At 41.9% G+C, this 12,849-nt stretch overlaps 1 protein-coding gene across 1 annotated transcript; it reads left to right on the top strand.

Moving 5' to 3' along the window:
* Nucleotides 1–739: 739 nt before the first annotated feature.
* CCDC62 (coiled-coil domain containing 62) lies at nt 740–11,763 on the top strand. The gene is made up of 11 exons (XM_074844453.1): nt 740–897; nt 1,457–1,533; nt 1,668–1,834; nt 2,581–2,679; nt 3,003–3,174; nt 3,260–3,361; nt 4,482–4,570; nt 5,483–5,583; nt 6,481–6,682; nt 7,117–7,248; nt 8,882–11,763. The coding sequence occupies exons 1-11, from the start codon at nt 878–880 to the stop codon at nt 8,966–8,968; spliced, it is 1,248 nt and encodes a 415-aa protein (XP_074700554.1). The 5' UTR covers nt 740–877; the 3' UTR covers nt 8,969–11,763.
* The last annotated feature ends 1,086 nt before the right edge of the window (nt 11,764–12,849 follow it).

Below are 12,849 nucleotides of genomic sequence, written 5' to 3' on the forward strand. Positions count from 1 at the left end.
ATGGGAGAAACATTCTAGAGGTTTGTTAACAATTAAAGGAAAATGAATCCTGGAGCGGTCAGGCAGTTGGACTAGATGATCGTTGAGGTCCCTGCCAACTGAACTATTTTATTCTATTAAGTGGAAACACTGAGGAACACGTGAGTATTTCTGAGATGTTTAGCCTGTTTTCGTAATTCCAAACAATCTGACCCTTCTGGTCTAGGTGAGGCAATTTTAGTGGCTTGATGCTTTTAGCATACTGCTAGTTCTAGAACAGTAGTAATTCTCAAAACTCCCTAGTGACCGCTGTTTGTTTCCACAAACTGTGTTCAGGCCGTGGGTCAGGTGGGGTGCCAGCTCGGCAGCTTGGCTTCTCCATGCTCCTGCAAACAGCCTCCAGCATCGATCTGGTGCTTTGTATTTCACGGTGCCATTTAGTAATATTAAATGCTCCTGGGCGGCAGAGTCTTGGAACTGACATTCTCCTGTCACTGTAGAACCTAGATGAGGTTAAAACCAAGGGGGTGATGCATCGTACACACTGTCCTCTACCAGTAAAGTTCTTTTTTTTTTTTTTTCAGTGATTTTTGTTTATAAGCTGATGGGTTTAGTTGAGAATGGTGTATCTAATGAGGCAACTATCTCTGCAGTTGTTCTGTTTAGAATGAGCAGAGTAGTTACCTCCATGCTGTAACATCCAGTCGGGTTCTTACTCGTCTCCTATTATTAATTCTTCACATGATTAGTTCTCACCTTTTTCCAGGCCGCTGCAGCCCCGCCGGCGGGGGCGGGACTCGAACCCTCAGCCCCAACTCTGCGGGGTTGGGGGGCGTGTTCGCTGTCCGGGGGGCGGAGCTTCTGCCCTCAACGGCCGGCGGCGGTGGGGGGCGCCATTATGTCCGCCGGCGAGCACCGGTGGGTTTAGCGGGGGGCGCGGAGCGCCGGGGCTGAGGGGAGGGGGATGAGGCGGCCCCACCGTGCGGGAGGGTGGCGGGGGGGACCTGCGGGCCTGCCCCGGGAGCGGGCGGGGCTGGGGGGCCGCTCGCCCGAGCTGGTGGGAGCTCAGGGCCCCCCCCTCGGGCCTCGTCGCCCGCGCAGGGCCGGTTCTCAGCGCTTGTCCCTGCTGCGGGGCTGCCGGCCCGGCTGCGGGCTGGGTGGGAGTCAGGGGCTGCCTCGGCGCTGCACCCTACAGGCACCAGTATTTACCAGTACCCACCAGTGCCTGGGGCATTCTGGTCCCCAGGCCCCGATGAGGTCATCACATACACTGAGTTCATCACGTACAGTTAACTGGCAGAGCGCTATTAAATTACTTATTGTACCGCTAACGGTTTCAGTCAAGGACCACAGGTGGTACGACAAGCATGAGGAACTTCTTGGGATGGTCTCCGGTTATAATATAAAAATATTTTAAATTAAAACCTTGAGTTTACTATCAGAGAATTTCTGACTGCTTCTTAATGTTGTTTGACAGCCATAGTGCGGAGGTCACCAGAGTTCACATTCCGTCTGACCTGGGTAGCAAGAGGATCCTGCTTCAGAGTATGCAACGTGAGCATCCATTTCTGAATTGCACAATTTTAAAACACTGGCTTAAATTATTTCTGAGATTTAAAAAATTACATGACAGTATTTGAGCTGTTTTCTTACGGATACCTTGTCTCCCTTGTCTCCTTTCTTTTCAGATGAGCTGAACAAGAAAAATGAAATTATAAAATTACTGATCAAAAGGTTAAAGTTAGTAGCATCTCGGCAGAATGGCAGTAAGACAACACTTGAAAATGCACCACAGAAGGTTAAAGAGCCGTCTCAAAAAGTAACAGAGGGAACTGTTTGCCGTCAGGCTCTGGAGGTAGGAGTTGAGTAATGGTCTGATTTTGCAGTCGATGCACGTACAGAATGCCAGTGGCATTTGTGAGTTTCACTAGTGAATAAATATTTCATATTAAGGCTCCTGACTTGCATTTGTCTTTTAGTACGGCAGTGTTAGATAAAGATACAGCTCTGATTCGTTGGGGGAAAAAAAAAGGGGGCAAAAACGCTTTCCTAAGCTAGGATTTGGAGTTTGCTTAGTTTTGGGGAACATTGCTCAGAACCAGCTTGCCTCCAAAAATGTCAGGCACTGTGATTGCAAAGGCAGTGCTGGCCCCCAGAACAGTATTGGTACTTGGTTAGGAAGTTCCAGAAGGTTTTATTTCCAGCTTTGATTACTGTCATGAGCTGTAACATTCTGAAACTGGTTTAAGGATATGAAAATAATTGATATTCAAGGGTTCTAGATTTTTTTTTTAAAGTGATTTAGCAATGATGTGTTTATTGGGATTTTTCCCCTGTATGCAATAAAGTAGTATTCTGCATTTTCATCTGTCTAATTGCCTTAAGCAGAATATTAAGACCCTTGATCGCAAGCAAGTTTAGTTGTAACAAATTGGAGAACAATTTTTACTCCAGTCCTCTTTTCTCCAGATCCTCACAGCTTGCTCAGAATCCCACACTGACATTCATGATGTTTAAATAAAGTTGTGCACACATTTACTGGAAAAACAGTAACTTTGAGTCACTGAAGTAGTAGCTGGCACTCTTATTTCTGTTCGCTAGGGGGAAGATCAAAGACACTGCTTAGTTTTGGAACAGTCTGCTAAAACGGGCCAGCTGCAAGGGAGGGAACAGGAGCTTCTTACTATGCTTAAGCAGAAGGTAAGTTCTGTCTTCTCATCCGGCACTAAATGTGGTCAAACTGCAGTGCAGTTGTTGGTGACTGTACCGCAGTGGTTTAGTCACTGTTGATCTCACTGCTTGTTTATTCTTAGGCTTGTTTGCGAAGGGAAAGTGGTCAACAAACAAGAAACTGCTTTATTTTCATAAACAAGCTTGTTTCTTGATTTTTGGGTTTTTTCCTCAAGAGCTTAGAAGAACATCTTTGAAGTAGCTATAACTACTGCAGTAAGATGTACTGTTGTTTTGTCAAAATCCATACATGAAGATAAAACAATAAGAATACATTCTGTTTCATATTTCAGGAGAAGCTTATACTTGAAACAACTGATCGCCTTGTGAAGTTTATATCTAAATTAAAAAAGCTGGGAAGTGCATTGCATGCAGCAAAGACAAATGAATTGAGCCTCAAAAAAGAAAATAATGACCTTAAACTGAGACTGAAAGAACTAATACTTGAAACAAATAAGCTGGAAGGTAAATATTTATACTGGGCACTAATTCAGTGCACACCAGCATGATTCCTTTTCATTCTGGGAAATATTACCTTTTTGTTTTAAAGGTGACCTCTGTGAAAAGATAAAAGACAATAATAAGCAGCAGGAAGAAATCATTCACCTCAAACAAGAAAAAGTCTGCCTGAGGAATGAGCTTGTGCTTACTGGTAAGTGTGAGCAGTTGGATTTTTGTGCCTTAGCTGTCAACAGCTCAGGTTTCTCGACAGCAACAGTTCACTAATACCTGTGAAGGAGGCAGCTCCTTATCTACCTTTCTTGCAGTTTAATACAGGTATATGCCTTTGTGTGTCGTTCATCTATGAAAGCATTATCTAGGGCTTCTGCAGGGACAGTTTATAAAATCCCATAAAAGCACAAAGTTCACTAGTATGGTTATACATGGAGGAGTGAATGGCTCAGGGAATTCTTGAAAATTTTTGAGACTTTCATGTCTCCTGTGGTATTAATACAATAAATGAGGGTGGCAGTCTCCCTTCTGATGTAAGTTGCCTAGAAAAGGGTGACCTACTGAAAAGAAGCCACATGCAAAACCTAAAACTTAGGCCCTATGAAATTACCAGCCCATTCGTGCTCTCCAGTGTTTGTATGGAAGGAGTATGTTTACAAATCCACTTTTTCTCTTGTTTAACTGAGGGATTTGGTTTAGATGGTTTAATATGCAGGACATGGTAAACTGCACCCTGCTATCTGTTGACAGCTTCGCTTTGGTTTTGGGTAGAGAGAAACTATTGCAGTAGGAAAGGCAGGTTGATTGTGGCTGCAGTGTTCTTACAGACAAGCAATATACCTTGAAAGATGAGGTGACCAAAGATGCCCTCTGCTGTCAAATTATTTACTTGCCTGTCACTTTTTCTTTGCCATTACCTTTACCAAATATTGATCCCATGTCTCATTATTTTAAGAACAATAGTAATGGGACGTATTTCCCAGCACTTCCCTGTACGAGGCATGAATTAGAATTAATTGCTGAATTTCCTTCCTGTGGAAGAATGTTAACATGAAAAAGTAAAATAAATCAGCAGAATATGGCTGCTGGTAAAATAAAGCTAGGTGCTGGTGAAAAGACTGAGGAAAATACTTGATCTGTTGTCTTATGGTTTTTGTGCTCTTTTTATTTGGAGGGGAAACAGATCCTGTTGACCTTAAGAAAATGGTTTTTGTTTTGGTTAGGTACTTGTTTCTACTGCTACAGACATATGCGTTAACAAATGTACTTGCATTGTGTCTATTCACTTTAATTAAAAAATTGTATATGTTTTGAAACAGTTGAGAAAGCAAAGAGAAAGGATCAGCTTCTTCAGTTAGCCAAGTCTGAACAAGCACAGAATGACATAGAACTATCAAGTTTGAGAGAGGTACAACCCTAATTTTGTTTCTGCTCTGAGATTATGAAGGCATAGAGCTGCATGGGACAGTATAAAAAAATTGTATATAGATATTATTTAAGAAAAAAATAAAACTTGCTGTTTCTGCCTTGCTGGGATTCCTATAGAATGTTGATCTTTAATTTTTTTTTAATTAAAACCCCATAGTACAAATCCTTGTATTTATACGTGCTTTTAACCTTTTTTGTATAGTTGTGTTTACTCGGTCCTACAATGAGTACGTAGCAGTAAAGTGGGGCACCCTTGTCAGCGGGTGTGTACAAGCAGAGCGCTGGGCTGGAGCAGTCGTGTGAAGGGCAGTGGGAGCGGGGCGGGCTGCCTCGCACCCCTGCCCCAGGTGAACTCGCACGGCGTAGAGGGGCACGGTGTACTGCAAGATCTCTTTTTCAGGAGAGACTTCAAACCAGTGTTTCACCTGCACTCGTGAGGTTCTCAAGGCGTGTTGGTTTTTTTTTATTGCAAATACTTGAACAGGGTCTTCTCTTCTACATTAGCTTTACAAAAAACCTCCTGCAGTGAAAGCCAAATACCATGATCATCATTCCGTGTCCTGTAATTCTGCATAACTTTGAACAACATAATAACAACATGTATTAAATATCAAATAACAATGGTATTGTATTTATGATTCAATGTGGTTCCGTTTTAGACCACTGCAGTCTTCTAATAGAAATACTGTTTATTGCCACAAAACATAGTTTTCCTAAATACATACAGAGATGGCCTTTAGATTTGGAAGACTTTGACAATAGTTTGACTCCAGGTATTGGTTCATAAAAATGTTTTAAGGTTATTTTTGGAAGACAAGCAATGTGTCAGTGCCTGATGACAACGTTCCCGCACTCCAGACTTTCACTAATGTGCATTGCTATCTTTAAACAGATCTGTAGAAGACAGCAGCGTGACTTGCAGCTTCTTCAAGGCAATTTGGAGAGCTCTCAGGAATTAAGGCAAAAGCATGAAAAAGCGGCACATGAAAGGAGGTAACTTTTTTCTTCTTTTTTTTTTTTTTTTTAGTAGTTTATTCCCAGAGAGAGACTTTACTACTTCACTGTTCAGCCACAACTAACATCTTAAGAGATGTGTACCATGTCAAGATGGTTTTCCCGGACTCAACCACAAACATCCAGTGAAGTTGTCAGATACCCTTTTTTTTACTTGGACAGGAGACACCATGAGTATCATTCACCGAATAAAGCATCGTATGCAGGCTGGACAGTTAATGATTTTTTAAAAAATGGAATACTCTGGTGGTAGGGGTGTTAATCTGGCCTACTACTACTTTTGTTTAAAAATCAAAGTTTATTTTGCTTTCAGATTAGGAAATTGGTACACACCCTGGAGGTTCAGACAGATTCACCACGCTATATAAAACACGAGGGAACTCGCAGACTGATTTTGGAAAGTAACAGCCAAATCTGGGCAGACTTTTGTTGGGTTTTGGCAGGATACAGCTGCCTGTTGGTATCTAAACTACCACAGAACCATGGCTGCAGCCTCTGGTTAATGTATAGCTTTAACCTTAGTACAGTTATGTACACTCTTTAAATGTAGTATTTCTGACTGTTTTCTTTATCGTGCCATTGTAGCATAGGTATGGCATTCTCTGCCCCTGAAAGTAACTGCAAGACAGACACGGTTAGGACTGAGGGCACCCACGAGATATGCGAGGAGCATCAAACTGTTATCCTCAGAGGATAAAACTGATCTATAGAAGCTGTTAAACATGGGAACCACTCTGAGGAGCAGAGTAATTTCACATGCTTGATGGTTTTCTTGGCTCCGGGCCCATAATTCTTTATGTTGTCTCATGATCTTCCTTTGAAAGTTTAAAAAGGGTGATGATACTATTTCTGTCAATGTCTTAATTTTTTTAACAGTGAAGAAAATGTGGATCTGAACTCTTTTCACCGGGATTCTCCCAGTTTGACATCCTTGACACAGAAAGGAGACAGGCCTCAAAGATGTGAGCGATTTTCTGATGAGGACCCTGATCTGGAGATCATTAACCTTTCAGTGACGAAGCCAACTAAAAGATGCTGCAGTGCTACCGTGGACCAAGCCAATATTTTATTGCAGAAGGTACATCATTAATTTTAAGGGGAATTGTGGTGGATGGTAGGAAAGCAAATGTCTGCTGGCATGGGAGGACTAGGAACTCAAATGAGGAGACAGCAAGCTTAAAACACAGGTGATAAAATATTTTTTCAAAATAATTCCTTGTTGTCTCAATATGTCTTGGACAACATAAATATAAGTGAGTTAAAAAAAATATATAAGCTTTTGAAATTAAAGGCTTTAGGGTGATGGATGCTGGCTAATTGGTAATTCCAGTAACGCACAAAGACCTCTGTGTTTATTTGATCAGCATTTAGACAGTCTGGAGCAGTGTTATGTTATAGTATTTTGACTGAGACATTTCAAAATGAAAGTGATTATTTTTGGTATGTTATAAACCTTTGATGTATTCCAGAAAGATCGTTTCATAACTCTGGCTCGGTTTCTGTCTCCTCCAGGACATCAGTTCCCCCATAAGTAAGCTGCAGCACGCGTTGGCCGAGTTGCGACAGATGGCTCCTGATCTGGAGCTTAGCACTCTCCTCCACGCGAGCCCTCGCCGCAGTCTCAACAGCAACAACGTTAATACGGTATGTATTGCTCTGCCATGACTAGATCTGGTGGTCAGGAATAGTGATTGTGAACATCCTTTCCCTTATGCTTGACTTGCGCCACGACGTTATAAACAACATCCTCTCATGCTTTTGCTGAAAATTCCTGCATGCCTTAGCACGAAGTACTTGAATTTTTTATAGGATTCTTTATGACTCCTCAAGGTCATGACAGGATTTGACTTTTGCATGTGTCTAAGCAGATGGAAGGAAGAGTCAATTTGGAACAGGCTGTAGGAGGTCTAGAAAAAAGCGAACACAAGTATGACTTACATTCAGAACTGGTTTGTTACGCTAGGTATATTTGTGGAAAGGAGGACAGTATAGGAAATAGGTGATCTATAGAATAGTCTTGTATATGAATTTAAACCAGACTCTCAGTTTAAATAACTTCAGAGTTCTTGTGGGCTAATAGTTTCAGTTCCTTCATTGAAGGGTCAGAGAACATACTCGATGGTCGAAGAAAATAACCTGTATATAGCTGTCATGGCAATTTATTTTAGGAGCATGAACATTGGTAGGGAGTTTCTGTCTTGAGTACGTGGGCAATAGGATTAATTGGAGAAGGGGTCACTTGTTTGTTTTCATAAATATCCTTAGGAATTTCTACCTTGTTTGACAAGGAGATTGTGCCACTTATCACTAGAAGTGAGTAGACTTATGCTGATCCATACCATAAAGGGAGAATTTAGGCTTTTGGTTTTAAAGCAGACTGCTAATGAGAAGGCTGCGTGCTGAAACCTCAGCTTTTTCCTGAAAGGTATTGCCTCTAAAAATATTGCAGTCCTTTTATCCTTAAATGAACTCGACCAGAACGATGTTACTGTAGGTAACAGGCAAAGCATTTTTGATAACATTCAGAACCATAAAACCTTAGCTGTGCTGGGACTGACTGACAGTATAAAGGTTGTGTGCCAGTGTTTGCATAAACTGAAAGGATATTTTGTTTAGAAGTTCATCTGCAGGATTTCATTCAGCGTGAAAGACAGCAGCAGTGTAGTCTTTTGCAAAGACTGTCTTGTAGGAGGGATTCCTGAAAAGCTCTCTACAAAACAGTGGTTGCTTGTGGCTCTTGCCCAGCCCCATCAGCTGTCTGGCTTCTGCTTACTGGTTGGCACGTCAGAGCTCGGCTAAACCGGCTGTCCTTTATTAGCAAGCATGACTCTGCTTTATAACCTGAGACTGCTTGGATACTGAGCTTGGAAACTGGCTTCTCATTCAGCACGGTTGCTGTAGTGGGTAGAAAATAAAGCAGGCTCATGTTTATTGGCAGGGGTAGCTTCTGAACCACATCTGTAGAACTCTGATCTACTTTCAGAGCAGTTCTGGGCAAAAACTTGTCAAGTGTGTTTTAGTTAATCTAGGCTGGCCAACTAATCTGTCCTTAAAACCAGGTTTACCTGAGGCTGTTTTAAACTGCGCTTTAAAACATAATATATATCAAATATAACCCTTAGCATTTAATCAGTAAGAATTTGTGTGTGTTGGATTCTGTGCTCTGCTTGGGGGAGGGAGGAGAAGAGGGAATTGAAAAGTGTATCCTTGCTGCTCGCCATTTTGAACCTGGCAGCTCTGTAATTTTTATTACCTGGGTTCTTTGATTTCCATGTAGTGTTTTTGCACATACAACACAGACAACAGGACTTGCAAAAGATCTTCAGAGATCCCAGTTATCTGCTGCAAAAGAAAGAGATACTAAGCTTCCATTCTCTTCCCTATGACGTTCTGTGAGTATGAAGGTATTTTTGACTTGATTTTTATTTTTTGGTTGTTTTTTTTGTTCCCCTCGTTATAAGTGCATCTGCAATATTCATGCAAGTTACGGACTTCTGAGATGAGCTGGCACAAGATTCTAAGTGCACTGCTCTGAATGCATTTCCAATAAAACTTGTGAGTACTGTAGCAGCAGACAGATATTAAGGCGGCAAGTAATTCCTTTAGTCAAATAATTAAGCTTTTCTCAAGCATGTTCCTCATCCTCTGGGCAGTCAGAGCTCGCAGCTCCTTCCCAAGTACCTGCACACCACTTATTGTCATTAAATCCTTCTGTGCATTACAGATAACAGGATCAAGGATATGAACATTGTTGAATAAGAGACTGGGAAGTGTTTTTCAGTGCCACGGCCAAGGGTACTGGCCAAGGGCCGTTTTAGCATATTGTTTCTGGGCTCAGAGCTCCAAAAGTAGAATGTATTGAATAGAGCTGTTCCAGAATGTGAAAAGCAGCCTTGCCCATAGCAGATTGTTTTTTCTTTTTGAATCAGGAAATTTCTCACTCTCTGATTATTTGTTCTACTAATGTGAATTGGATGCTTGCAATAGGCACCATGTTGTCTGGGTCTGAGGACAAAAGAGTAACCAGATATGGTTAAAATACCAAACACCATGTGAAACTGAGTAAGAGCTAGCAACAATGGGGGGGAAAATTGACAAAAAAAGAAATCTTCCAGCGCTGACACGACACAAGCGCCTGTCTGCAAAGGGAAGTTACCACACAGCAAGCTGGAGCGTGAAGCTGTGTGGTACTGGATTTCTCATCCTGACCAGCTGGGATCCCCGGGGAGCTGGTGCTCAGTTCTTCTCTCTTGGTGCATTCACACTGCGGTCCCTGAACTGTTTCTCCTGCGTGGAGCCAAATCCGCTGTGCCCCTGGGGAGTGGTGTTGGTTTGTAGCACCCTCGTGTTCTGCTGTTTCTGCATTAAGTCTGGAGACACTAAGTCGTCTTTCAAAATAAGTTGGGTCTGCTTAGTGCACGCTAATGGGGCTCTCACTGGCAATGGATGCTGAGTAGCTGGAATGCTGAACCTTACTCTGCTGTGATGTTCCTGTGTAGAGAGGTCTTCTTTTCCTAAAAAGAGCCCTAAGGTAAAAGAAGCTGGAGGTTTTATAGATCGAAGCCAGCACTGTGACTCGCATCCTGAAACTACTGATGTTAAAAAGTTTCAGGAGCAAATCCCCAAAATTGCTGAGCACCATGCTGATACAGCAGAGCGGTAAGCGTACGCTTAGCCTACAGAAATAATCTCGTTTGCTTCAAGTGAGAAAGAACTGGTGGAACAAACGTACCCACAATTCACTGTAGATGCATGACAAGAATTAGTGACTGTGCAAGTCACTGGCTGCTGCATAATTCTTATTTTCTTTGTTTATTAAAAGGCACTGAATCACTGTGATCAGTTAAATCCAAAGAAGCTTTTGCAGAGTTGATAGTGGGTCCAGAAATAACTGTTTGTGAAATGTTGTGTGGAGAAGTAATTGAATTGATTTTGGCTGCATTTGTTTATTTTTTTAATTGCTTTGAAATCATTTGAAGGCAGGTGCACTGATAAACATTAGGTTAATTTCCTAACTAGCTGCCAATGATTTAGCCATTTTCAGCAGTCAGTTGTTTTTCCTTTAGGGAGACATTGGGTGGGGGAGAGTTGAAGAACAAAGGAGGAAAGCAATGAGTAAAAGGATATATTCGGTTTTGGACACCATAGCGTGTGCCACTGCTCGTAAACTATGACTCAGTGGCTGGCTGAGGGCACAAGGATCACTCCTTTTTGCAAAACAAACTGGAAAGATTTTACTTCATAACACTCCAGTGGTGTCCCTGAGACTGTTGTCTTTCTGTGAAGTGCTTTGTTTACCTTTCTCCTCTTTATATTTTTAGTCAATGTTTTTATTCTGTTTGTAGTGTGAAAATTTATAGAGTAAATTGACACCTGTGTGATTGCTTAATATATTTTAGAGGAAATTTTCCCGTCTTTTAATACAAATCTTTAATTTTCTGCAGTAGATGAAGAAGATTCCAATACAGAATTAATTTTGAGAACTGAAGACCATCAACCTGTCGGCTACAATGGAAAGTTACCCTATTTTTTTCCATGGTTCTGAGTATTTGAAAGACTTACAAGTGGCAAAAAGATGTGACTATGCAGGCATATATATTTTTGTCTTGAAAAAAACCATAGATTTATGTCAAGATTAACAAAACTGTTTTTATAACTGAGAGTTCAGGTTAGATAGTAGTTTGTTTTTTAAGAATCTTAAGTGTGTAATTGTTATGACATAGGAACTATTTTTCTTACCTTTTTTTTTTTATGGTGGCTCAAAAATATTTATAGAGTATGACACAGCCAAGCATTCATTTTTTTGTTAGGTTATTGTTTTTCCTCTTGCCGTGTAGACTGAGGTGAATAATGTTTATAGGAAGTTCCCAGTTAGTGTTGTAACCAGGAACTGCCTCCTACACGGTCAGAATGGAAGAGCTGTCACCCACAAGATGGGCAAAACGACGCTTCCCCCGTCAGGAGCCGCTTCTAACAAAAGCAGGTAACAAGAGCAGGTGTGTATGGGCTCTGTTAGCCCGGCATGGCAGCAGCCAAGCATAATGTGACCGACTTTTTAGCATTTAAACTGGTTTTATCTTTGACTTTTGGGTAAGACATGTTCTGTTATCACAATTTGAACTTACTTTTTCATTAAAAGATCAAATAAGCTAATAGGGTGATACCTTCGCTGTATCTTTCTTGCTTATTTAACACACCATCCATCACATTTACTTAATTTATGATGTTTCTCTGGGACATAGGACACGATCTGCTGGAGACACGAGTGGGCCGCTCTGTCACGAGCGGTTTGCGGGTGGTTTGGGACTCCCCCCGTGCCCAGTCCACGCTGCTGAGCGCTGTGCCAGCATTCTCCCTGCGTGGGGGCAGCGGAGGGGTGGGAGTCTGGCTCTGTCCACCGCCACGAATTAATTGCAGTGAAATACAACACTTGCACCACGGTTTCTGAAATACAACACTTTCACCAGTGTTAACTCTTTCATATAATTTTCCCCTTTCTCTTTAATTACCTAAATGACAGCCTGGTGTACTAATGGCCTCAAAATTAGTCAGCTCATTCTGATCATAGCTGCTGTCCTCCACATTCTTTCCTTCCCTGCCCGCAAGCATTACCTACAGAGAGAAATCTCAGGTTTTTTTCAAGTTTGCACAACCCTTTAAAACGCACTTGAGTCCTCTGCCTGCAGAGAAACTTTCCAGGCTCCATCCTCAAAATCTGCTGCTCTGGGTATGACAAAAATTGCCCCCAAAAAGCCACTGGTAGCAATACCACGATGCTCACGCTGAAGCTGTCCAGCAGCTGTACCATACGTCAAGCCCTAGAGAAATTGGTGCAACTTCGCAGCATGAGCTGCCCTTTTGGGTTTAAATGTGTTTAGCGTTAGCGGATGGACGTGCTGAACTCCCTTGTGAGTTTAAAATGCTCTCCTGCTGCCTTTAAAATCGATACAGAAACCTGAGCTCAGGCGGTGCAACAGGGATCTGCTGAGCCTGAGGATTTTGTGTCAGGGCTGCCCTGGATTTGTGGAGTGGGAAGAAGGGGAATATTGGGGTTAATTTATTCCAGCACTAAGTGATTTACAAACCAAGTGTATTATCTACCACGCTCTGAGGCTGCTATCGAAACTCAAGCCACCTCTAACTCTGCTGCCTTATTTCTGGAAGCATTACAAATACTCCAGGGAGGGCCTTTGCTATTGTCTTCCTGTACTGAATTATTATTAAAGAAAACAAAGCTGCCGTTCA

Source organism: Strix aluco, chromosome 18, assembly GCF_031877795.1.
Source record: "Strix aluco isolate bStrAlu1 chromosome 18, bStrAlu1.hap1, whole genome shotgun sequence".
NCBI classification, from domain to species: domain Eukaryota; kingdom Metazoa; phylum Chordata; class Aves; order Strigiformes; family Strigidae; genus Strix; species Strix aluco.

Bases quoted from the DNA above. Each gene is read 5' to 3' on its own strand.
- CCDC62 (XM_074844453.1), top strand. From the start codon at position 878: ATGTCCGCCGGCGAGCACCG. The intron at 1,534-1,667 runs GTGAGCATCCAT...CTTTCTTTTCAG, and splicing joins CCTGCTTCAGAGTATGCAAC to ATGAGCTGAACAAGAAAAAT. The intron at 3,362-4,481 runs GTAAGTGTGAGC...GTTTTGAAACAG, and splicing joins GAATGAGCTTGTGCTTACTG to TTGAGAAAGCAAAGAGAAAG.